General features: G+C 37.9%; 1 protein-coding gene across 2 annotated transcripts in view; it reads right to left on the bottom strand.

The window, feature by feature from the left end:
• The window catches only part of Cntnap4 (contactin associated protein family member 4), a 292284-nt gene that overhangs the window by 45086 nt on the left and 219225 nt on the right, over positions 1–27973 (bottom strand). For both annotated transcript variants that reach the window (XM_034523024.2, XM_076915916.1), the window contains 3 exons: positions 27575–27772; positions 21294–21450; positions 15209–15336 (listed from right to left, as the gene is read on the bottom strand). In XM_034523024.2, the coding sequence (XP_034378915.1) occupies positions 15209–15336; positions 21294–21450; positions 27575–27772 (483 nt within the window). The remainder of the gene's footprint in view (positions 1–15208; positions 15337–21293; positions 21451–27574; positions 27773–27973) is intronic.

Raw genomic sequence — 27973 nt, 5'->3', positions numbered from 1 at the left:
AGAAGCATGAGGAGGGGGATGGGATAGGAGGTTTCTGGGTGGTGGGAGGAAGTAAGCTAAGGGGATAAAATCTGAAACGTAAATACTACAACCAATTTTAAGAAGCGGGAAAAAAAAAAAGTCTTCAGAACCAACATCTTTAAAAAAAAAATGTCAGCGCCCTGGGGGTGGAAATTTTCTTTTTCTTGATACTAAAACTTGTTCTGAGAATTGTATATTGCAGAATACACAGCCTTGGTGTATCTACTCATCAAGCATACTGAGCAGACCTGCCCAAACCTCTGATGTCCTGGAATTCCATCTGGATTCAGTGAAGACACAGCATCAGAGGCTTATCAACTTACTCTCCCCCCCCCCCACCCCTCTTCTAAAATCTCAACGCCCTTAATCAGCTTGAAGAAGTTATAGAAGAGTCAGCGCCCCTATTCCCTGAGCTTGGGGACTAATGTGGTTAATAATGGTCTGTCTTTCTAGGGACAAGTAGTGGTTTTGTTGGAACAGGGGGGATTAGCTAGGACTTACTGCATAGCCATAACCTACTGGTAGAAATCTGTATAATTATTATCAAGATGAAGTTATAAATTCTTAAATGGTACAAAATTTACTTTGATCTCAAATTTAAGGTTTTCATTGGTACGAGCCTCTTATTAATATAAAAATGAGATGAATATTGATACACTCATGGGCATTGTGCCTGTATAACACATTTAGGAATACAATGCCTAGACCCAGCCCTTTTTTAACTGATTTGGGATGGTTAACCTATGAGTTAAGGGACTATAGCAAATTCATATTTTTGAGTTTATTGTTAGGGTGCTTTCCATATTTTACTTAGAAATAGCTGAGAGGAGTTAACAGAAAACAGTCCAGGTTACCTTACATGGATAGTTGGTTTTCAAAACATCAGAAGTCCATAGAACTGATGCTACAAATATTTATATATTAATGTTCATATTGATTAGAGACCTGTCTGCTCCTGACAGCTTCCTGTCGTGAATTCTAAGAAGAAATTGAGCATCCTTGGAGTTACTCCAGTTGTGTGGTAACAGCCACTAGGCAAGAATTGCCTCTCTCCATCTACAGACAAATTACTGTCCAGAAAAGGACACACATGCAGAATAGTCGACTGATTATATCTGCCTAGACAGAGTAATCAGTCCTTAATAATCCTGCATCACAAAGGTCTGTCAGATGATTCTGGGCCAGAAGGCTGAAGATTTGATGCTCCAACATTCGGTAGTATAGGGGCTTTTCAGGTGTTCAGAGGTCTCTATAAATTGGCTAAGTTTTAGAAGCTATGCTTTGTGCTTCCCACAATTATAGTTAACTCAGTCATTCTGGATTTCTGACGGGGTTGAAAACTTATAGCTATTTACCGTAAGAGAAAAGATTTGAGTGGATGGTCGTCAGCTGACATTCATCCTAAAGCCAGGTTCAGAACTAAATGTTTTAGTTAGGATAGATGACAGAGGTGCTGGTTAGTCAACAAAATGATGGACTGGGTATTAGGACTATCTTGTACCTCACTGGTACAAATTGGCATAATTATGCTCTAATTGTATTTTGAGAGAAAAGTTTCATTTTAACAGGAAGGGTGATGTGTAGGAGGAGCTAAGGTAGGAGGAGTACTGAGAGCAAGAAAAGGAGTAAGAAGAGGAGGAGAAGAAGGATAGGAGAAGCTAGGTGATGAAAGAGAGAAAGAGGGGGGAGACAGGGAGGCAGATATTCATGTATCTCCACCAGTCAAAGATAGTTGTTATAGCTAGGTTGGTCAGTGGGTTACACCTCTGATTGAACAATTCCAAACTTATAACGCTTATGATTAACATTATTTTAAAAAAAAATGTATAAATGCAAAAAGGAAAAGGGGGCATGTGATAGGGGGATTTCTAAGGGGGGTGGGGGGGAATGGGGAAAGGGGATGGCATCTGAAGTGTAAATAAAATATCTAATAAAAAAAAGAAAAAAAAAGAAAAAAAAAGAATTCTAGAAATAGGAGTAGCGTTTTCTTAGGGCTGGGGATATAAATAAATCAAAGGAGAGTGATGAGAATCCCTTGTTAAAAGTATATATATATGATATTAAAATATATACAATATTAAAATATTAAAGTGAGGATTATTTTAGCAGTCAAATGGATCTCCTAAATATTTATGGGGCATTAAAATGAGCTAGAAAATAGAAATTTCTTAACAGAAATAAAACACCAAAATTAATTATATGTTGCTCCATTGGAACATGAAAACCTATGTATTGGTTTAATAATTCACTGGTTCCTCTTTTTAGCACTTCTGTTGTTGTTTTCAACAATTTATGAACCTCCATGGAAATCCATATGTGTAAAAATGAGGGTGAAGCAAATGAAGTGTGGCTGGCGAGAATCACAGTGTGTGGATTATAGATTAGTAGACAAGAGAGCAAAGCTACTCATGAGTGTTTGCATACAGTAAAATACCCCTGCTGTCTGCTCCAACACATTCAATATAGTTGGTATGAGTTTTACCTCTTATAAAAGTAGAACAGAGATTGTATTGTAATCAAAGGATTTTAAAAATAATCTGCAGAATATGTTTCTTTTTATTCTTACATTAATTCTGTAGAAAAGTGGATATTAGTAACAAATGAAAGATTTCATATATATATACATATATGTATATGTGTATATATATATGTACATATATATATATATACATATATATGTATACATATATATGTATATATATATATATATATATGGTTTAAATTTTCAAGGATAGACAATCTTATTTTACGAAAGGCTGGAAGAATAGAATTCTTGTATGTGTGCATTTATATTTGTGTGTGCATGGTCACAAGCATGCGTATATATGCAAACAGTCAAAGGTCAACTGCAGCTGTCATTCTTCAGGATCTGTCCACCTCATTATTTGGGGAGACAGGACCTCTCACTGGGAGGATGATTTCTGAGTCTCATGGGCCAGCTACACTAGTCAAATCTGTGAGTACCCAAACTCAGTAAGAGATAGTCTGGTCAGCAAACCCCAGGTATCTACCTGTGTCTGTCTCTACAGGGCTTTCTAGTAGGTGCTTGAATTGAATTAACATGTCCATACCTCTATAGCAAGCATTTTCTGACTGAGCTATCTTCCAAGCTCAATTTTGATGCAAGCATCCACCTACTAGATACAAAAGGATGTATAAAATTTTAAACAAAGTAAGCAAAGTTGATTTAACTTTGGTGTTGCTTATTCAGACTTCATTCCTGTGAAGGTCAGAGCAACACTGGAAAGTGTGTAAGGTTGTGTTAAGATACAAAAAGAGGTCCTCCCACACATCACATCCTCTTTAACTGAAGCAACTTAAGTTGAACTATCTAACAACAACATGCAACAATATGCAAAGAAGGATGCATTTCAAGTGCAAAATACATCTGGTCTACCCAATACTGATTCCTTGCATTAACATATGTAACTATGGAATAAACTTTGAGTCCAGGTTCTCATTTGAGAAGAAGAAAAATAATCAATAGCTCATTTGTAACCAGCCTTAGATATTTAAATAACATGAAATAGAGTTGTTTTGGTAGAAGTAAGGTAAGTAAGTGCAAACTAAGTGCTTTCTGTTGAGCATATGCCAATGAAAATGAACTTCTTTTATTCACACATTTAATGTCAAAAATAGACACTCAGAATACTGTCAGAGAATATTATTAAAATATTTTAATACTCTCATAGACTATAAATGAAAGAACTCGTAATATCTCTCTGTATTTGAAAATATACATACTTTATATTGGGCCCATCAGTGTTTTTTAATTATAATACATTGGCCCTTCAAATACATGTATACTCAGACATACCAGATTCTATTTTTCCATGCCCAGAGGAAACTTTTCTATATTCATTAATTTGATGAGGTATTTTACTGACTATACTTACCAAAATAAGAGTTAGTAAATTATTCATGTTTATTACCTAATGACTCCTGCATATATGACTTATATGACTTAATTATATAATACAATCTTTGCTTGAGTATACATACACACTCACACACACACATACACACACATATATACACACTTTAATGTACACGCTATATAAACATATGTTGGATATAGCACAATGCCAATTAGAACACTACATGCTAATTTACAAGCACCATGTATGGCTAATGCTTCTCATGAACTCCATGTTCTTAGAGGGTAATTGTGGATCTGCTCTGTTTCCAAGCATACAACATCCCATTTTTCATCCTTGAACTTCTATAAAAAATAAAAAGCCCAAGAGACATTCTCTAATCACCCAGTTCACCTCTTCATCTCCCTGTTATCATTATCTACACTCTACATCCTTTGTGTAGAACCCCAAACTGTTCCAATTCCAAAGACATCTGTGATTGGTCTCTTCCTTCAGTACAACTGTGCTATTAATTCTCCCATCTTCCAAACTCAATTCTGTGATATTACTTTTTTTCCTGCCCATCACTAATTTCCCCATTGTTTTGCATCCACTGTTTAATGAGCCTATTCTAGGCTCAAATCTCCCACGCTCAGCTCAACTAACTCTCCTAAACAAGCCATTGTCAGTGTCAATGATGATCTCTACATTGTTCTGTTCAATTGTCACAATTCTTCCCTTATGTAAGCTATTGACATTTAATGTAGTTGATTGTGCTTCCTCCCTGGAAACACTGTTTTCACTTGGAGCCCAGGACACCCACACATTTCTACCTTTTGCATTTGGTCCTCCTCCCTTCTTCCTCCCCACCACCTCCACTTATCACTTCTGGAATAGCCCATGGCTCAGCCCCTATACATCTTCATCCACAACAACTCCAGCTGATCTATTCTCTGGATGTAAGTACATTTATTATATATGAGCATATGTCTGAAGCCTGGAACTTTTAATGTGACAACACCGCATCTCTATTTCAATGACTGATGACATCTTGGCTTTTAGATCTCTAAAAATGAAGCTCCTTGCAAGAATTTTAACTTCTTGACCCTGGAAGTAGTGTTTCCCATTTCAGTCAATGTCAGCTCTATGCTTCTAACTATCATATCAAACACATCTCTGTCATATTCTTCCTATCTCCTCTTGAAAATGACATCAAACCATCAGCAATTTCATTAACCCTCCCTTTACACAATGCCCACAATCACACCTCTCACCGTCACACTGTGCTCCAAGTCACTATGATGTTTTAACATAGTTAATAATATGGCATCACCCATCATCTTGCTTTGATCTTACTCTGCTGAATCTCACTAAAACATAAGTCATCATGTTCTCTTACTCAAAACTCTCTAGCATTCTCCAAGCTCACTGAAGCTGAAAATAAATATTTCAAACCCTCCCTAGCATGATTACCAGTTTCCTATGTGACGCCTTTACCACTCATAACTTGCTCACTGTGCCTCAAACACTTTGTTGCATGAAAATACACATTTATACATTTCTATCAGCTACATCCCATGTCTGTATCACTGCTCTGGGCTCCTCTTATTTTGAGACTCTTTCAAACATGTACTCAAACCTTGTTTCATTATGTCTTCAGTCTTGACTTTATTTGAATGCTGCCTTCTCAATGATCCTTAAATAATCATCTCATTTAAAATTTCCTCCCTTTTGTATTAATTTTACTGTTTTTTTCTTGACAGCCCTTGTTAGCATCTATCATAACATATATCTTACAGGATTATTGTCTTCTCTTTCTAAGAGAAAGTAAATGCCAAGAACATGCATTAAAATGTTCTCTCTCTCTCTCTCTCTCTCTCTCTCTCTCTCTCTCTCCCTCTTTCTCTTTCTCTCAGTGCGAGTAGTCTATCAATCAATACTTGTTGAAGAAAATTATATACTTTTTCTTGTTATCAGAGTGATTAGAAACCTTAGAATAATTCCTACATGTTTAAATTTTATGTGTTCCAAGGGATCCACTCAACTTTTTTTAACTGAATAGGAAAAAATGAGAGAAATAAAGAAGGAGGGGAAGAAGAAGAGGAAGGGTTAGATGATAAGATGGCAACATTAAGAAGCTACAAAAAAGTCCAACAAGATAAGATGAATAATGAACATTGAAATAAGAATTTATAGAGGGTGGGGGATTATCAGACATAGAGAAGATAAGAAAATTGTATTATCTTATTATGTGTTGAAATGGGATTGATCCCTACATTTTTAGTGGCTCATAGGTAGACTGTCATCTGGAAGGAAGTGTGTCAAATGGAAGGAAAATTAAGCAAATAACTGGTCAATATCTTTTTCCTAGTCTGAGCACCTAACTTCTGCAAAGTTATTTATTGTATCCATGAACCTTTGATTATGTAATGTATCATTGGCAGCTGTGCTTTTGAGGGCCACTAGACCAGTCAATACAGACAAGATAAATTTCAGAGACTCAAATGTTTCTTAGAACAAGAAATTCTCAACCATCTTTCCTAACTTGGTAGACTTTATGGGTAATTTCCTCCCAAAACTTCAACACAGCTCAACTCAGTAAAAATACATTTAATAAAAGTGACTGAAAGCCTCAATGTTCCAAAAGTAACTAAAAACAGAAATTTAGAACATCTGCAAAAACTCCTTAAAACATAGGATAAATAAACCTTCTAGGTCATTGTATCTGTTTCACAGAAAAATATCAAATGTATAACACTTGGATTCATTTTTATTAAATAATGACCTTTAAATGTAGTTTCTCCTTAAAAGGAGAAGTCTTCCTTAAAGTGGAAAATTTTGTTTAACCTCAGATTTCTCCAAAGTCTTCAATGCAAGAATTTAAAAAATACTGTCCACCAATTTCTAAGCAGGAAAATATATCTAGCCTAGAGGGTATTTTGTTATATTTTTAAGTGTTGAGACAACAGACAAATGCCTTTCAGAAACTGAACCTGCTTCTGTAGTCAGCCTGAAAGACAGAATGAGCAGCTACAGAAAACAAGATGGCTGCCTTGTTTTCAGTGCCAACCAAGTATGAAAATGTGAACAAACCTGGCAGAGGTCAAAAAGCACAGCCCCAAAATGTTACAGTTTCCACAGAAATGAGCCTATCCATTGGGATGTGCTGGAATTTATCAGTTCTTCGGTTAAATTTTTAAGACAAGATCAAGAGAAATCAAAACTTGTGCCTACAAAACAACTTAAAAATTACTATGGGATCCTGCTAACACTGTTCAAAAGGAACAAAGGAGCTATTTGAAATGTTCATCAAACAGTGAATGGATAAAAGGATAAAACGTGTATTTATCTACTCCTATAGTGAAATGTTATTTGTCCATAGAAATAAGATACCAATACATGTTTCAACACAGATGAACTTTAAAATATTGTGAAAACAACCAGTTGCAAAACCACCATAGTTTGTGTTTCAATATATATGAAACAGACAGAATAAGCTAGTCTTTAGAGTTTTTGTTTTAAGTAGCTGTGTATGTCTGATGCAAGAATGAAAGGAAAGTGGATACATGTTTAATTTGCAGGTGATACAGAGTTCTCCCACTAGCTGTGGGGACAGGTGTTCCTCTAAAATGAATAAGCACATGGAACGTGTCTGCATTGTGCATGTTTATGAAGGGGGGTGGAGGGGACTGTAGAGCATGTGAGTCACATCTCAGTCAAGTTGTTGCCAAGAAAATGAGAACGTTTTAAGACTAAATTGGCTGTTTGCTACTAATCCTAAGGTGACAATTATTCCCAAGCACGTGCAGACTCAGGAAAGACAGCACTCACACATCGTAGAGGGAAAAATAAAAGAAAACAACAGATACTTGACAACAAAATTCAAGCAGAAATAAATCAAAATAAAAAGCATTCAAGAACAGAGAGGCTTTAATGATAGGTCTGAGATGATGCTTAAGTATAAGCAACTCTCCAAAGAATAGCAGAGCCAGCAAAACCTGGTTAGTAAGGATTTTTGTTTTCTAAACAAAAAGCAAAGAAATGCGGGCCATCAACCATTCTTTTTCTCCAAGAAGTAGAAAATGTTTGTGGTTTATAAATGAATACACTTCTGGAAGAGTGCACATGAAGGCTTTGGTGGCTTGCACAAAACTACACCAGTCAAGGTTCCGTTATGGATGTGAAGGGACACATGAGTCCTACCACTAACCGAGGAACTATTGACAGCTGGTTGCTGCTAGGGGATGGGAGTCAGTTTTCATTTAGGGGTGTGGTCCCTGTGTGGTCCTCCACACTCCAGTGAATGGCCACACACCTCAGACACTAACAAAAAGCACAAATAGCATTTGATCCGTTTCATAAGTAAGGACACCAAGTTGAGTGTGTAGGGAACAGGAACAGATACAAACGGCTTGTATGGAATTCTCAAAGGACTAATAAGAAAGGAGCTTAAATGTGAATAAATTCATAATAAATAAATTCAAAACTAAAATAAATTCATATTCGTACCTGAGAGCATTTTGACAGCCACAGCCCGGGCACATCACAAGCAAATGTCTTGGGTAGAATCAGATGTGCGTTGTGCTGTGAATAACTTTAAAAATCGGTGACTGTCTTCCCGTGCCATCTAAACTACTTTTGTGGAATACACACATCTGCTTATCTTTCAATTGCTTATACAACTCATAGCTTACTCTTTCGTTTCTTACCAATAATTCTCAAACCACGTACAGATTTCTTTAGATGTGTGTGATGGATCGCTTTCTTTCCTCTACAAACTGCTATTTATTGATTATCTTTCATGCCATAGTCAAGTACTGGGTACGAGGAACACAAAAATAAATGAGCAATGGACCCTGTTCTTTAAGCACTCAAAGAGAATCGAAGGCTGTATGAGAAATAAGTCGAAGTAATATATTCAACATTTGTCTCAACAGAGGGCAGGAGGTCTGCGTCCTCAAGAGATCTTGGCGAAAAGCTTCATCAAGAATATCCTAAAAGCAGCTGCCTGTGAGTGGGATGTGTTGTCTAGCTGGGCTGCCTTGTCTAGCCTCACCTGGAGAAAAGCACCTAGCCTCACAGAGTCTGGATGCCCCATAGTGGGAGGATATCCAAGCTGGGATACATCCCCCTCAGAGGAGAAGGGAAAGGAAGATGAGGGAAGGATTGTGGGAGGGGGTGACCAGGAAAGGGCAGGGAACAGAGAACAACAATATCAACCAACAAGATCCTCCAAAGCTTCCAGGGACTAAACCACCAAACAAAGCGTACACATGGCTCCAGCTGGATATGTAGCAGAGGCTTGCCTTATCTGGCATCAAAGGGAGGGGAGCCTCTTGGCCTTATGGAGGCTCTATGATCCAGCTTAAGGGAATGCTAGGGTGCTGAGGCAGGGTGTGTCTGGGCAGGTGGGGGAACATCCTCATAGAGGCAGAGAAAGGTTGGACAGGATGGAGGTTTAAGGAGGGAAAACTGGGAAGGAGGATAACATTTGAAATGTAAATAAATAAATTTAAAAAATAAAATGTAAATTAGTTTTAGTTTAGACCTAAAAATATTAAAACAAAATATTTTTTAAAATAAAGATTTTAATCTGAGTGTTTAAAGAGTTTAGGTTTTTTTTTTTTTTTAAAAGGTGGGGCTATTTGCGTGACAATGAGATTGAGGAGTAGAGAAAGAGAGCTGGGTGGGAAAGTAGTCCCACCAGGTTCTTTGTGGTAGAGGAATCACAGGACAGCAGAATACTCCTATGATGTCTTGTGTTGCATGTCAAAGTCACTTAACTTTGTGCATCATACCTAATTACATTTTGTCTCCTAAAAATTTAAGAGTAGTTCTGAAGATTTTGCAAGGGCCACTGGAATATTGAAGCTCTAGGTCAGTACTATCTGAGACCTAGGCCAGCTGCTGGCTTCTAGCTGGGATTTTCAAGCTATCTTTAGAAAACATACTTGCTTTTCTTTCAGTTTTTTCCCCTCTCACCCTAATCCATCATGGGCTGATGCTTTTGTATGACTACAATAAAAATAAATTGCTAGAAAAACAGAATGAGAAAAACAACAGCACAAAGCCACCATCTCCTGTCCATTTTTTATTACTGCTCTGTTCAACGACATAAATTTCTTTATCCAATTGGCATAAATCATTCTAAAAGCATACTCTGCATCCAGGACCAACCTCATCATTGACTAGGACACAGAGTTTCCATGGAGCACCAGACTATAAACCGTACTGTCCTAGGGCAATAGTATATGGTCTATCCATAGACTAGAAGCTTCCAGAAGGTTATTAGGCAAAGCTCTACCCACCTGACCACCTCCTGAATGAGAATCTATGGGAATGAGCTACAGGGTACTGGTATAAGTGTATGCTGATGTTGGAGCTGTTGATCTACAGACTGTCAATGGTATGACAAATTCAAAGACACTCCCCAGCTCCCAGGAGGCTGAGGAGACATAAAAGCACAAGGTTGAACATTTCTCAGCTCTCTTCCCACCAGTAAACTTGGATCTTTGCCTTTTATTATTTCCCTCAGCCCTTTTGTGTCTGAAGTAAAGGAAACCTAGGTATATACTCAGCAAGACTTTAGAATTGAGAGCTAAGGCAAAGGCTCTGTAAGTAAAGTCCTTACCATCCAAGTGTGAGTTCAGATCCCCGGAACTCACATGAAGGTGGGTGGTATAACAACAGGCATCTGTAACTACCAGTGCTTCCACATTGGGGTGAGAAGCAGAATTCCTCTAAACCTGCAGGGAAGCTTTCTTGGCTTATTCATTAGAGAACAATAAATGACTCTACCTCCAGCAAGGTAAAAGGTTCAGGCTGACAATAGATGTCCACTGAATACACACACACACATGCACACAGAGAGATAGGCAGGCAGGCAAATACAGACACATGCACATAGACACACAAGCAGGTATACACACAGACACACACACACACAGAGAGAGAGAGAGAGAGAGAGAGAGAGAGAGAGAGAGAGAGAGAGAGAGAAACAGAGAGAGTTTGCTTTTCTAAAGATTCTAGAACCCTCCTGGAAAACCTAAGAGTTACTATGATGCTAAAATCTTTGTCTTTTAAAGAATTTGGTATGTGAGGTATGATTTTATGGGCTATGCCCTCTACTGCATTTTATAAAGTATACCTTCCATATACCACATGAATGAATAATTGCCCTCTTAGGACTTTTTAAGATAAAAACCAAGAACTTGCAGGCATAATTCTATATTGGCTTTATTAACAGTCTTCTAAAACTGGAAGTGGCCAAACACCGCATGAACTAGTAAATGGATATGCATTCCATTCACCATAATGTTGGGCCCCATTTTGGCCCTGGTTTGGGCCTTGAGGACAAAACCAAGCCTGGCTCAAGTTTCTGTGGCCTTGTGGGAGAGCCTATCTCAATGACTCAGCAAGACCTGTTTGGCCCTGCTTTTGCCCCACTGTTGCTGATGTAAAGCTTTGCCACTGACCCTGTCATCACCCCATACATTCCGTCACCCTTCCCCATCTACTATGTCATCTTACTCCACTAAAAATTCTCTCTCCCTATGCTCTAAACTTATATAAGTGAGAGGCTGATGTAATAAAGTTGAGTTTCTGCTTCGACAAGACTCCCTGCCCAGTGGGTTTCTTTTGGGCCATTGACACTCGCCATCCTGCTCAGCCCTGGAGAGACCTGGCAGGACCAGGACCTCTCTCCTCTCTCCTGGATCTGGTGGCAGGAAGCTGACACCATAACATAGCCATAGGATAACTATTGAATCACAAAGGGGTGGGGGTGAACTGTGGGTACATACAAGCACATATGAATCAAGTGCAGTATGTAAAGTTAAGGAATCCAGATGTAATAGAAAATGGCTTTGAATGATTTCATTGTTAAAGGGTCCTGGAAAAGTCAAAGCTACAGCAATATAAAAGGAGGACTTTTTTTTTGGCAAGGGCTTCTGGGTGAGAGTTTAGCAAGGTATAAAAGGGAACTATTATCATTGGGTGAAGAAAATGTTATCTACGTTAATTGTGTAGATAGTTTTGTAGCTTTATGCTTTTTTCAAAATATTTAAGCATTTTTACATTGTCTAAATGATTCTTTAATATTTGTCACACACAAAAACTGGGTCATTAAAAGAACAACATAAATAAGCACACAAACGATAAAAGTTTTAACACCACAGTAATTAAGGTTAATAACATTTGCTGGCTTTTCTTCTGCCACAAAAATCAGTTTTACCATCCCAAGCCATCATGCTTCTGATAAAAGCATGTTGACTTGTGATGTTGACAATAATGTTAGCAGTGGCATGAACTGTCACTAACCCACTTGTGCTAAAAACAAGAAGAATCTGAGAGAAGAGATGCTGTCAATTAATTAGGGCACCTCAAAGCTAGTAGCCAATAGAATTCACATTCATTTTTAATTTATTTGTGTGCTTCTCAACATCTCTGTCCTCTCTTCTACAAAATGACTAGAGCTAAGGTTTCCAACACGTCTAATTGCAACTCTAGATAAATTTTTGAGAAAAAGGTATTTAATCCTGTTTTCTTTTATTTATATGCTTATGCTTTTCTGTTCCAAATAATTTTAAAAATCTTTCTCAGTGAATGATAGAATCAGCTTTACTCCAAGCAGAAAGTTATGGGTTATCCTTAAGCTCCTAATTCTGAGCTTTCCATCTACTCATATGGAATTTACTTCCCTGATACCCTTCTTTCTTAAGGCCTGGCTTGAGTCCTCTCCTTTTCCTTGGTATTACATCGATGGTCGCATTGCTGGTCATCAGGTTTATAATTCACCTTGTGATTTCAGTAGAAGGTAATAGATGAGGGGGATTCTGACTTAATCAATGAATTAATCTATCAGTGGAGACATACTTTGATAGTGTTATTGGAAATGGTAAAAACTAAGGAGAACTGAGATGGAGGAAGTAGTGTCTAGGATCGACCTTTAAAGGATACATTTGATCCCCAGGCCTTTCCTAGCTCTTCCTGCCTCCTCTGCCTCTGTCTCTGTCCTTGATGTCACTACAAGATGAGAAAACTTGCTCCCCACCTCTCTTTTTTGCCTTTCCACAATTACTTTCCCCCTCACCGCAGCACAAAAGCAAGGGAGCTAATTGTTGGCTAATGGACTGAAACCAGAAGCAAAAACAAAACCTTCCCCAACTAAAATAATTTGTCAAGATATTTTGCTGCAACACTGAAAACCTGTCTAATGTAAGGCCTCATGTGAAAATGAGCTTCACCCCACAAACCATAGGAGGCATGAGGACCAAGTAGTCAATAACAATTAAATTACTCAATCCCAAGTTAATTATCAGACCTCAAAACACTACAAACAAGATATATATATATATATATATATATATATATATATATATATATATATATATATAGTTAAGATTGCTTTCTTTTGTATCCTGACTGTTATCAGACTTCACTCCTTTTTGACATTATGAGGTAACCCCCCATACTCACCTACCATACCCCTACAACCCCAGAATATTTAGATGAATTATCTTCTAAAACTCTTGTCCTGGCCAATTATACACAGACACACAACTTTGCCTCAAAGACCCTGGACATCTCCTGTTGGGTAAAAATACTCCTTTCTCCCCCCATTAAATGAATTCACTCCAATCAAGATCCTGCCTGCACCCACCCAGTGCCCAGTTAAACTTCCCTCCATCCAGTCTAGCCTGGTGTGCAATGGGCCTGGCTGCCCTGAGGGGGAGAAGCAGACATGGCCAGCAGGTTACTGCAGTGTTTTGATCTATGCATGCAGTAATGGGGCAGGTGATGTACAGAAACATTTCTCCATAGCCACAAAATATTGTGTACTCCTCTGGATCCATGCTGAGTTTACAACCTCATCTCTGTGCTCATAAGTTTCTCCCTCCAGGAAACATCCTTATGTCATCTTCCTATGATTGTGGGATTGAGGCAAGGGTAGGGCTGATGCACACCAGAAATAGGGGGTGAATAGCAGTTTTATAGAATGCATATGTAACATTTATAAGCCAGTAACATCTTTGCTTTTTAACGAAGCAACTTTGCTACGCTTCTCCCTATATCTACTGAATGTCACATCTTTCCCGTTTCTGTGGAGCTCCCACAATAAAATTGTATTTTAGGGCATGCTTTTAATGCAAGCAAATATTTCTTTCTATTTCCATTTTAATTTCTGGAAATACTTAAAGCACACATAATCAATGCATCTGCCTAAGCTAACTGGCTTTGATGAGAAAGATTAAGAATCTCTACTCACTTCATTCTTGACAAAAACAACAAATATTTAGGTATGTATGGGCATTCACTGTGTGTGGGGGGGTGTATATGTGTGCATGTGTACGTGTGTGTATGTGTGTGTATATGTGTGTTTGTGTATGTGTGTATGAGTGTATATGTGTGTTTGTGTGTGTATGGTACCCATATGTTGGAAGGTGTATGTATGTGCAGGTATGTGTGTGTATGGGTGTAGGTGTGTGTGGGTATGTGTGTGTCTATGGGTGTATGTGTGTGTGGGTATGTGTGTGTTTATGGGCGTATGAGTGTGTATATGTGTGTATGTATAGGTGTATGTGTGGGGGGGTATATGTGTCTGTGTGTGTCATAAACTACTTCTGAATTTTAATCCCACTTTAGAATGGTTACACACAGAATACACAGAGCAGAAGACCAATTGTTTGAAAGTCAATTCACACACATATGAACTGAAAAAGAATAGAGATTAAAGGTTGAAATATGTTTGATCAAACTGACATGTGCTTCTATTGATTTTCTCGTCTCACCCCAGGCTTACCAGTAGGAAGTACACATGAATTCTTAACCATTTTGTATAGCACTGATTCTTTCTAAGTAGATAAAGATACAGAGAAATTTAGGGTTGCTAGAATGAATTTATAAACTAATCAGCTAGATATCCAATTCTTTCTTTCTTTCTTTCTTTCTTTCTTTCTTTCCTTCTTTCCTTCTTTCTTTCTTTCTTTCTTTCTTTCTTTCTAACCTTTCATAAAGTAAAGATTGGTAGTGAGAGAGATACTTGCTACTAAGTCTCTCTATCTGAGTTTAGTTGTTAGTACCCACATGTTGGAAGGTAAGAACAGACTCTCTCAAGTTGTCTTCTGGCCTCTACATGTGCTCTGTGTCACATGTTCCTCTCTTCCCCTCCCACACCTCCATATACATACACGAATATCACTAAAAATTTAAAGAATATATCTCATGGGTTTTCCTGATACACTCTGATCAATAATCCTCCTATTGAACAACATGTAATACTTAAGCAAAAAGACTTTCTTCTGGTAAGTTCACACATTGGGACCACTTACTGTCTCCCCGGCAAAGCAGAGGCCCCAGTTTATAAGCAGCTTCTGAATGGGGCCGTCCTGTGTCTGTAATCACTATCTTAGTGACAGGCAGATGTTCTTTATAGGAGAGGAATCCGGTGTCATTGGTCCTAAAATAAACAAGAGCATCAACAAAACCCTTTAATTATGATGATAAGCATAATTCTAAAACAAGCAATGATTTTCCCAGGACTTCTAAATGAAGACTCTCCTACTAAGTTTGGACACTTATAAAAAAAAATCCAATCACTTGCTCATCATAGAAATTATGGCAAGATGTTAGTATCTCTTGTAGACACTAAAGTCTAGACTACAAAAATATAACATAAGTTAAGATTAGAATGCAATGGCCTTTTGAGTGGATGCCTTTCTCCCAGTTCAACAGCCTACATTCATCCTATAAAATGTTCAATTACTGGCTACTGATGGACTCTAGGGAAGAAGAGGTCATTGTCTTTATTGTGTACCTACTCCTGAGCTCATCAGGATCCAATGGACAGTTCCAAACTCATGGTCACACAGATAGCCCTGATTCAACTCAGTGGTCACAGAACAAACTGAATGAACACAGGACTTACTTGTTAAAGAGAAATGGACAGTAGTAAGACATGAAAATAGTCAAAATGTGCAATATGCATGGATAAAATTCTCAAACAATAAATGTAATTAATAATAAATAAATAAATAAATAAATAAATAAAACACTGTCCCTATTGTTATTTATAAAACAGACAAATAATTAGAACAGTGGCTATCTTTCTGAATCAGATGGAAATTTTTCAAGTATTCAACTAAAATGGCTTAGTTATAGACAGTTGGTTTTCAATTTTTAGGCAAAGCATTTTTCTTCTTTTTTCCTCCTATGTTTTACTTGCACTTTGGTGCTTGGGGTGTTGTTGTCTCATACTTTTTGACCAACTCCGCATTCCTCTATATCCATGCCTGTCCTCTCTGTTCACTTTCAGATAAAATTCCACTTATTGTATTCTGTTTCCTTAATGAATTATAAAATACATCCATGACTTTTCACAGTCTACTTATATTTTATATCGCACACAGTATGTGATATCACAAGCTTTCCATGAGATTGCTTGACATGCCTATACACACAGAAGTGCACACTCAAACTTTGCTTGAGGTATTGTGGTATTGAACTTTAAATGTATGCTATAAACTTTGCAATGCAACTAAACAATGAACTTCGCTTTCATATTTAAGGAGCACTGGGTAATTTATAATATTTTCTGGTGCTTTTCATTTCTTCTTACCTCAGTTTTCTTCTGAGGTGGTTTCTTTTTATCCCAGAATATTTGCTACAATTATTTTCATTTAATTTTCCATTCTGCAATGTACACTCTTTCCTTTAGTACAATTCGCTTTTATTTGTTTTAAATTTCCTATTCGCTCACTGTGGTTATTTTTAACTTTAGATCTTCAAATTTTTTGATAATGTTAGCTTTAAAGATTTCACCTGTAAATATTAAAGTGTGGCCAAGACTTTGTTTATAATGACCTCAATCAATATCTTCATTTTAAATGGAATTTTTCTTTCTTGAAATACCCAGTAATGTGTAGAGTGGATAATAACTCAAGAGATGCTATGTTTTTATTATTCCCTAACATTTTATTTTTCCTGTGGGTACTTAAGTCCAAGTCTGTGGTTTGTACTTCCCAGGGTTCCTAGGTCTGCCTCCCTCTGGGTTCTAAACCTTCCCTCTCAATTTGAGGACATGGTCTTTGCAGTAAAGAGGTGAACTCTTGCCAGTCCTGTCCTCAACTGAAGGATTTTCAAAGCCTATCTCAGAGAGTAAGCAGCCCAGATCTTTTCCTCAGTAGTCACTATGGGAATTCCCTGCTGTTTGTTCAGTTTTCTGTCTGTGGCTATCTCCTTGGCCCTAAAATCTCTCCCTGACTAACATGCACTTTGAAAGGCAATTGGAGGTTCAAGGCAGGGTTTATGCAGTGGATTTGTCAAAATTAGCTTTTTTTTTTTCCTGGAAACTACCCTATACCTCAATTTCCAGTCATTCAGGAATCCCTAAACCCTGTCTTCTGATATGTTATGCCATTATATAGAAACAATACAGTATTCCTGTGAAGTTTAGGTTTCTAAGAACAAGATGCAACTAGTGCCTACAAAGGAAAGGAATTGGAATCTAGGTCTCATTCACTTTAGTTCTCTTCCTTCAACCAATTGTGAAAGCCCTTGTCAATGTTTGATTCCACTGGTCTTTCTTCTAATGCATATAAATGTATTATATATTTATTAAAATTTATCATTTGTTTTTTGTTTTAGGTAATAACTGTTTGCTTTATGCATGTAAGTCTACCACAGGTGTACCCAGTACTCTGAGAGACCAGAAGATGGTATTAAATCCCCTAGCACTAGAATAACAAACAGTTATTGCCTGTGAGGTAGGTCCTAGAAACTGAAGTAAGGTCCTCTGCAAGAGCAGCAATGGCTCTTAACTGCTGAACCATCCATTCAGTCTCAAATGCTTATTTTTATTGCATATATATATATATATATATATATATATATATGTGTGTGTGTGTGTGTGTGTGTGTGTGTGTGTGTGTGTGTGTGTATGTGAGCATCTGTGTATGTTTGTATATATTTGTGTGTGTGTATGTATATATGTATGTATTTAGTTAGTTTGGTTAGATTCATGCCATGGCGTGTGTGTGTGTGTGTGTGTGTGTGTGTGTGAAGTCAGAGGACAATGATTGGTTCTCTTGTTCTTTCAGTGGGTTTCTGGGACTGAAGTCAGGTCATCAGGCTTGGTGACAGTACCCTTAGCAGGTGAGTTATCTCTGCAGAGCCATAAATATTTATTCATGTAATAGTTTTCTGAGTTCATTCAAGCATAGTTATATGTAAGGTTATTTACCTTTAGAATGTATCTTAAGAAGTTTGAAACTGTTTTTAAAAACAAGTTTTAATTAGCAATGTGTTCTCAAGGAACTGGGTAGGAGCGGTTATTGGAGGTGATTAAGTTAATCATTTTGTTTCTCTTAAGAATTGTGACTAACATTTTTGCATACATAAAATTATAGTTTTCAAAAGGAGCTAAAACTGTCCAGTGGAAAAAGGAAAGCATTTTCAACAAATGGTGTTGGTTCAACTGGAGGTCAGCATGTAGAAAAATGCAAATAGATCCATTCTTATCTCCTTGTACAAAGCTCAAGTTCAAGTGGATAAAGAACCTTCACATAAAACCAGATACACAGAAACTAATAGAAGAGAAGGTGGGTAAGACCCTCGAATACCTAGGCACGGGGGAAAAGTTCCTGAACAGAACACCAATGGCTTATGCTCTAAGATCAAGAATTGACAAATGGGACCTCATAAAATTGCAAAGCTTCTATAAAGCAAAGGACACTGTCAATAGGACAAAACGGCAACCAACAGATTGAGAAAAGATCTTTACCAATCTCACACACGATAGAGGGCTAATATCCAATATATACAAAGAACTTAAGAAATTAGACTCCAGACAACCAAATAACCCTATTTAAAAATGGAGTACAGAGCTAAACAAAGAATTCTCAACTGAGGAAACTCGAATGGCCAAGAAGCACCTAAAGAAATGTTCAATATCCTTAGTCATCAGGGAAATACCAATCAAAACAACCCTGACATTCCACCTCACACCAGTCAGAATGGCCAAGATCAAAAACTCAGATGACAGCAGATGCTGTCAAGGATGTGGAGAAAGAGGAACACTCTCCATTTTGGTGGGATTGCAAGCTGGTACAACCACTCTGGAAATCAGTCTGGTGGTTCCTCAGAAAATTGGACATAGCATTACCTGAGGACCCAGTTGTACCACTCCTGGGCATATACCCAGAAGATGCTCCAACATATAACAAGAACATATGCTCTACTATGTTCATAGCAGCCTTATTTATAGTAGACAGAAGCTGGAAAGAACCCAGATATCCTTCAACAGAGGAATGGATAAAAAAATGTAGTACATTTACACAATGGAATATTACTCAGCTATTAAAAACAATGAATTCAAGAAATTCTTAGATAAATGGATGGAACTAGAAAATATCATTCTGAGTAAGGTAACCCAATCACAAAAGAACATACATAGTATTTACTCACTGATAAGTGGATATTAGCCCAAAAGCTTACAATATCCAAGATAGAACCCACAGATCATATGAAGCTCATGAAGAAGGAAGACCAAAGTGTGGGTGCTTTGGCCCTTCTTAGAAGGGGTAACAAAATACTCATGGGAGCAAATATGGAGACAAAGTATGGGACAGAAACTGAAGGAGGGGCCGTCCAGAGACTGCTCTACCTAGGTATCCATCCCATGTGCAGTCATCAAAGGTAGACACTGATGTGGATGTCAGGAAGTGCATGCTGACAGAAGCCTGATATAGCTGTCTCCTTAAAGGTCTGCCAGAGCCTGAAATATACAGACGCGGATGCTCACAGCTAACCATTGAGCTGATCATTTTAACATAAAAATTTAACCACAGCTCTATGATTACATATAGGTTCTTATTCCATGTTGTTCTAAGATCCTTATATGTGTGTATGTGTTTGTGCATACATTCATTTATTATATACATTCATGTACACAAGCACATATATAGCATTATCATGACCATGATGCTTGACAGGCAAACACACATCATTTACACAGCACAAATAATGAGTTCGCTTAACAGCAACTGATTGCTGAAATGCATGTATATCTTATAATCCCATCAGTCATATTCAAATCCAGGTTATGAATGCTTCCAAGTGCTGAGAGCAGGTGACAGAAGTGGAACATGATCACCAACATGCTGCCCCTGAGGCTCAAAGGACACTGGGACAAGGAGGCAGAAGAGGTAGCATAGAGGAAAGAATGTGATCAACATATACTGCAGGGGGAAAAAAAATAAGAAAACAGAAAAGAATGAAAAGCCTAAGGGAAGCAAGGTGTGCTGGGAGATGGCTGGGTCAGAACATGACCCAGCCAATGGACTCATGGACTCACAACAGCTGTAATAACCTGCACAAGATTAAGCCTGTGGACACTCCAGTGTGAACTGAGGGAGAACACACATGGGCATCTTCAGGAGTTCACAAGGCTGCTGGCTGTTAGCTCTTGACGTTGATAGCTGCTAGGGGAAGAAGAACCATCCTCGTGAGAGAGACTGCTCATGCTCCAATGGATGGCTGCATACCCACGCGTATGTGGACTACACTAACTGAAAATGAGTGGCTTTTTAAAAAGTAAAAGATGAAGGCTTGAAGTTGGACAAGGGACATGTGCAGGGAGACTTAGGGGAGGAAGAAAGGGAAACAGGTCTGATCATATTGTATTGGATACAGCTGTGAAATCCTCAAAGAGTAAATTTTTTAAAATTAAATGTATACAGGTTCAGCTGCTTAACAATATGAATAGACATGTAGTGTAAAGAAATGGGAATATAAACATTTAAATATTCATTTACAAATGATATATAAGAGCAATATACCTGTAGAGTCTATGCTAAAGATTAAAAAGAAATCATTAAAAAAATTTTAAGATTAAAGACCACATACATAGGACTTATTTTCTGCTTTTAAAAAATTCTTTATATCTTCAAGTCCCTAAATTTATAGATTCCCATTTTGAAGATATTACCCGTATAACAGGTGTTCTTTCTGGCATGTTTTATCCTTTAAAAAAATATAAAAGAACTACATGCTAAAATAATTGCTCAGATTTATAGTAATTCAAAGTCTACAAACCTGTACTATGGAAGTTTACAGCCTATATTGATGAGACATGCTTTAGTAACTGAGTCCATAATATTATGAAAATAGTAAGAAAGTAATGATATTAACAACAAAAAAAGAACTCGAAAGAATCATAACTTTCATGTCATAGATGCTTATGTTTTCTCATAGGATAAAAAATAAAATAAACAAAATCTGTGGTCCATCATTAAAATAACCTCTGAATGACTCTACCATGTATCATTGAAACATAGTTTCACCTAATTATTTCCTTGAATCAATGTGTTTAGCATCCATGTAGCTGCATCCCCTTGACGTAATTAATTGGAAAATTACCATTCGTTCCGATCGGCATCACAGTTGCAATGATATTGGGCATCGATGCAATTCCCTTCCAAACCACAAGTGCACTTTTGAGGTACAGGCAAGGAACCGCCCCAATAGGTCTGTGTCTCGTTGGTTCTTCCCACCCACCAGCTCCGAGGGCTTCCATCTGAAAGACAAAACAGAAGGATGAGATATCTGCTTCCACCTTAGACCATTGTTCTTTTTTTTCCCCAAGTAATTAAGAGTAAAGGTGGGGTCGTGGTGAGAGGGAAGGAAAGAGATAAAGATGAGAGACAGACACATAGGGAGAGAGACAGAGACTCTGAGAGGGAGGCAGAAACAGAGACATAGACAGAAAGAAAGAGAATGGTATGGTATAATAATGCCCTAAACACTAATTGGCAGCAGTTTGGAAGAAACCATCTTTACAAGATATGTTGTTTTAAGCTTTTATTTTTTTTTAAAAAAATAGCATTTTATAATCTATAAAAGTATTTATTGTTCACTTACTGTTTATGAGCATGTGATCATGCCTGTGTGAGCTTCCTTGTATCCCATGTATGCAGGTGCCCAGAAGGGGTCATCAGATCTTCTGAACTAAGAGTCATAGTTCACTGTAAGCCAACTTGTGTTGGTACTGGAAACTAAATACGGGGTCTGCAGTGAGTGCTCCCCCACGGCTGAGCTTGCTCTTCTCCCCCCGACCCCCGCTATTCTCAGTGTTAAATGGATAATACATTGTTCTTTGAATAGAAACCATCAGTCAGTGTTTATTCATGAAAAGGAGAGTTTCCACTTGCAACTTTAAAAAAAAAAAATAAAATCACCTTTAAAACAAATTGGCATCAAAATATAAACTGTGGTAATTAATATAGTAAAATAAAATTGATTCTAAATCCCAAAACACCCATCAAAACATTCTGAAGTGTTATATAAAGGCATTGACTTGTCTCCATATATTTATTGGCTAAAAATATACTAGCAGTTTATTAGATATCAGGCATGGTATAGCACTCCTTTGTCATGATTTAAGATTTATCGGGAAGTCTATATTTTCTCTTCCATTTACTGGCTTGGCTATTTATTTGAAGACTACAAAAATAATACTGAAAAATCTTCATGCCTGAAGCGAATATTACAGTAAAAAAAAAAAAAAGTTTCCCCTAGCTAAATGCATCTCTTTCTACAATAAATGTTCAGCTACCAGCTTCTTCCCAGAGCCAAGACTAAACACGATGCCAAGGAATTCAAGCAAGGAGCAGACAGAACATTTAGCGGAAGATTTGTAGAAAGGGTTGTGAGGCATGCAGCTAATCTATCTCAGGGGAGAAAAAGTTCTGAGGAAAAGAATCATAGTGTTTGGAGACCAAGCCAAAAAAAAAAAAAAAAAAAAAAAAAAAAAATGCAAGCAACACCCAATCAGTCACATCCCCATAAAGGACAGGCCATTTTCCTCCTGACTTTAAGCTTTTATGTAACCACCACCATTCCCACCAGGAATCAGCAGCTTTTGCTCAAGCATCCCCTCCTCACTAACACAGTACTCATTTTAGCCTACTGTTAAGTAGCCCTTCTGTAGATGGTAACAACTTTTCTCCCACTGTTAAGACAAACAACAGCCATGTTTAAGAGAAAATAAAAACAGGGACATTTGGAAGCTTGTGTTATACTTCAATACTCTACTTATAACTTGATTAACTAATAATTCATCAATTGTTAAGCTTGATTGATACTTTTCTAGTATTAAGGTACACTGCTTAAAATATATGTTCATAGACTGAGAGAAAATGTAGATTCTTATTAAGATCCAAGTCATGTTCTACACTATATTTCTGATCTTCCCTATAAATGGAAAATAGCTGAATGTTTTATATATTATTTATCATTATAATGTGTGTGCTGTGTGACTATGCTGCATGTGTGTTGTGTGAGTATGTATGTGTGTGGTATGTGCATATGTATATGTGTATGTAATTGTGATTTGTGTGTGTATGTAAATATGTGTGTGTGATGTATATTGTGTATGTTCTGTGTGTATGGTGTGTGTGTGTTTATGTGTGTATGAGTTTGTGTTTGTGTTATGTCTGTATTACTATGCATATGGAAGTCGGAGAAACCTTCAGGAATCTGTTCTCGTTCACCAGCTGGCTACTAGGGATAAAACTCAGATCATCAGGCTTAATGGCAATTGCCTTTACACAGAGTCATTTCACCAGGCTCGGCTAAATGCTTAAAGACATCAAATACATTTGAGTCTATCTAAGACTTTTTAAAGAGTAACTAAATAATTTAAATAAGGGTATAAATGAATTTTTAAAAACACAAGGAATATGTTTTAATTAAAATAAAACCTTGCTAGTTACATTCTGTCCCCCATAGTTAAATTCTTAATCACCCTGAGTATACCCAGAAACTAGCCTTCCAATGAGCTGAAGTCACAAGTTCTCATCTGCTGAAAACATTTGTTCACAAAATCCACTGAATTATTACTCAGTTACATCACTGTCATTGCTAGAAACTTCTAAATCACTGGGATCCAGAAGTCCACTTTAAGCCTGCCTTCCTGTTCTATTTCTTTCCCTTTCCTATTGGGAACTCAGAAACTAAACTGTTTTATCTTGTCTCAGTTCTTCCACCTCAGATAAATTCTGAGTATTGACCTGAGAAGAACACTAATTAGCAATCACCAGCCATCATTGTTCCCTGGTCCACAGCCTTCTGGGGCTGAGTACTGTCTTTACTAATCTGATAGTTAATATTGTCTATCATGTTGGCAGAATCTAGAATCACCTAGAACAGTTGCTCTCAAGCCTCCTAATGTTGTAACTCTTTAATACAGTGATCCTCAACCATAAAATTACTTGCATTGCTACTTCACTGCTATAATTTGGCTACTGTTATGAATCGTAATATAAAAATGTGATATGCAGGATATCTGACAAATGACCCATAAGAAAAGGTCACTCAAACCCTCAAAGGGGTCATGACCCACAGGTTGAGAAACACTGCTCTACAAGGAAAGCTTTCAGACACACCTGTGAAGAAGTATCTAGATTAGGTTAGCTTCTGGGCAGGCTTAGCAGGAGTAAGTTAGAGTAGGTTAGCTGAGACAAGAAAGAAAGAAAGAAAGAAAGAAAGAAAGAAAGAAAGAAAGAAAGAAAGAAAGAAAGAAAGAAAGAAAGAAAGCAAGCTAGGACCCTTCCCTGGGCTGGGTCCTAGACTACATAAAATGGAGAAAGCCAGTTGAACACCTGCAGTCATTATTATCTATTTCCTGTGTGGGATTGTAACATTCCCACCTGCCTCAAGTCCCTGCCACTAGGACCTCCCACTGTCATGACTATACCCTCAACATTCGAGCTGAAATAAACCCTTTCTCCCTTAACTTGCTTTTGTTGGAGTATTTTATCACAGAAATAGGAATAGCTAATACAGACAGTTTAGTTTCAAGCTTGGCTACAGTACCTTGGAAGACTTTGCTGCTACCAAAGGTGTAAAAGTCCTTCTCCTTGATTCACACTCTGTTTTTTTGTTTGTTTTTTTGTTTTTGTTTTTTTGTTTTTTTTTTTTGGTGTTTTTTTTTTTCACCATGGAGACCCTATCTGTTGGTTTCACTAGCATGTGACTCATTTGCGATTTTGATGAGGTTCTTCCCTTACATTTTAGTGATCAGATTTATTGGGTTAGTGAATGAAAATCTACTGATTCAATGTGTACATGCATTACTTTTCTCCTAGTAAATTCCAAGTATAAAATATGATATTATTAACTGTAGTTGCCACGTCGTACCTTAGGAGCCCAGCTGTCACTCATCCTATAGCCAGGACCCTTCCTAGTCCCCCTCCTGTTCTTCAGTAGCCATTTTCCCATCCTCTGTTTCTATGAATTCAGCCTTTTAGGGTTCTATATATGAGTAAGAGGATATAGCATTTGTGTTCTTCTGTTTGGCTTATTTTGCTTTGCATAATGGCTTCTACCATTCCAAAGAGGTTCTCATTACCACTGTAGCATTACTCATGATACCCAAGCTACACAAGCACCCTAATTTTCTATGGGTGGTGGCCTGGACAAAGAAAATGGGTTATATGAACAATGGGATATTATCTGATTTAAAAACAAAAAACAAAGCCAGAGGGAAATCCTGCTATGTCTGGTGAGAATAAACTCACAGAACATTATGCAATGTAAAATAACATAATCAGCAAAACAAATAATCGAACAATCTTTTTCCTTCTAGGCCGTGTATCTTCACTATAATGACAAAGAATGCCTGAGGGTGAAAGAGGTTCAGTTCGAGTGTATCACCTCAGGTGTGTTGTTCTATCAAAACCCATATCCCTGTCTTTGTTGGTGGCACCTTTCCATAGATTTTTTTTCCCCTTGATGAATCAAAACTTCATACACCTCAGTCCTGTATCTAGTCAATGAGAGTCCTAGAACAGTAAGTTAGCTCTCTCCTCATATGCAAGTAAATCTTAGAATTTTCATGACAGTGTGGCCCTCATTCATAGAGTTGAACTTTTAAGATATGAGATCTGAGTTGGAACCAGCAAGATTGTAGTTGTGTGGATAAAAGTCTAAATAAGAATGTTATGGAGAAGAGGAAAAGGAGAAGGGAACTTGCATATCATACAGATAATAATCCTTCATCAAGTGAGCAGAGAGTAAATGGAAGTCTAACTGGAAAAGGAAGAGGAAGCCATCTGATGCCAGTCCTACTGTGCCGTCGTCTGTGTGGATGCTCCACATGTCATGTGATATAGTCTTATGGACTACATTTAAAAATGTTTTCTCAATAGCCCATCTGCAATTGAAGCCCATGCTAGGATAGTAAACCAGAGTAAGCAAGGTGACTTTGTGGAGCATAGGTCTTAGAACCCTAATTTCTCAAGGAAAATACCCCAGTAGCACAGTTCAAAAGCACTGTGCTGCAGAGAGGTATAAGGGAATACACAAGGTGGGCTGTTGAAGTATGTGGTCTGTTGTTATGCACCGTGATGCTAAATGCTGGCCCTGGCTGCCTCAGGGACAGGGATGAGAGAATCCTCACCTACCTACGCCAAGTAATGCTATATGACCTTGCTCCTTAAGTTAAAACTATTGGTTGAATAAAGATGTCAACAGCTTATAGCTGGGAAGAAGAGAGATGGGGTTTCGGTTCCCAGGCTTGGGGTATCAATCAGGTAGAGACTATGAGGAAGAAGAAAAAGGTGAGAGAGGAGAAGGCATCATGGTGTAGGTAAGGCATGAAAACATGGCCTCGAGGTCTGGCCAATTGAAGTTAAGAGTTGCACAGATGGAACATGGCAAGGTATAACTGGGGTTATGGATACAGAAGTAGACACAATAGTATAGTGGATAGATATCTGCCCAGCTCGAGTGCTTTAAAGGCTTATTATGTCTTTTCTCTGGGAACTGAATGATCAAAGGCGAGATGGAAACCCCCCAATTAAGATTAATTATTACTTCAACAGTGGATCCGGGCCATGTCATCCTTGTCCAAGAACAGTCTGTGTCACTCAAATGAGCAGAAAAGGGAAGCTGAACATCTTAAAGAGAAGACATCAGAGTGGAAGCAAGGCTTCTTATGGGTTGATTTTCTCCACAAAGATCTGTATATTAGACTACTGGAGGACGTGTTAAAATGGTGAGAACAGCATTCTGTTCAGTTCAGAACCACTTCCTCAAAGTCTGCTCTACCGGCGTTAGGTACAACTGGTCTAGCACCATGAAATGTTCTGAAGAGAAAGTGCCAAACCCAGACAGAGCTTACTAGAATGCATGAGCTCACATGATTTTCTGGTTTCTTGCTTGAGCAGCTGAATCTACCATTTCTAGCAGCCTTTCCTAATTTTCAACTATACCTACAGGCCAGTTGTCGAGAGCTCATGAAAAAAAACTTACATGGAATAGTCAGTTCGAGAAAACTTAAGTCCTATTTGTATTAGCTCTCGTCCTTGATGAAATAAACCTTATGCGCCACTTGCTCTTTATAGGGATAAACGCCTTCTCCCTTCATCTAACATCAGAATGAAACCTTTACTGCACAGGCCTCCAATTGAGGCCAGGAGGAGAGTCAGAAAGCAATCAGGGCTTTGAACAAAGCTCAATGCAAATCGACCTTGTGCTTTTCTCCAGGCAAAAGCATCCACAAGACTTCCAGACTGTGACATGTGTGCTAAGTGAGCAGAACATCGGCACCTCCGTGAGATTAAAACCCCCAGGAAGCAGTTGAGCAAGCACATCACCGTGCAGCCTGGAAAGCGTGTCAGGTGCCTCAGTTTACTCACCTTGCTGATTAACGAGCCGCGACTTCTTGCAGTAATAGGTGAGCTCCTGTTGGCAGTGCTCCGCCCGGTTAATGGAAGCCTGGAGCTGTTCCATGCTGGCCACGTACTCAAAAACCCCAGTGTGTGCGTTCTCAGAATGAGTGTTCCTGACTCTCATTAAGTCGGAGCCGTTGTGCTGTATGACGGTCCACGCCGTTTCTTGTATGCAGAAATGGGGGAAGAAAGAGAGGAGACCATCACTAGTCTGTAAAAGTTAAAATAAATAAAGAAAATCAAAATCATCTTCTCTCTGAGTTGAATTTTTTTCTAGTCATCAAATCTCTCTGAGAAGCAAAATCAACACAAATGGACTCTCAAGTTTTTAAAATTATAGTAGCAGGACTCTCTTCCCTGAAATGT

Source organism: Arvicanthis niloticus, chromosome 18 (genome assembly GCF_011762505.2).
Source record: "Arvicanthis niloticus isolate mArvNil1 chromosome 18, mArvNil1.pat.X, whole genome shotgun sequence".
Taxonomy (NCBI): domain Eukaryota; kingdom Metazoa; phylum Chordata; class Mammalia; order Rodentia; family Muridae; genus Arvicanthis; species Arvicanthis niloticus.
Note: the sequence above shows the minus strand (reverse complement) of the source record. Positions and strands in the feature narration are given on the sequence as shown.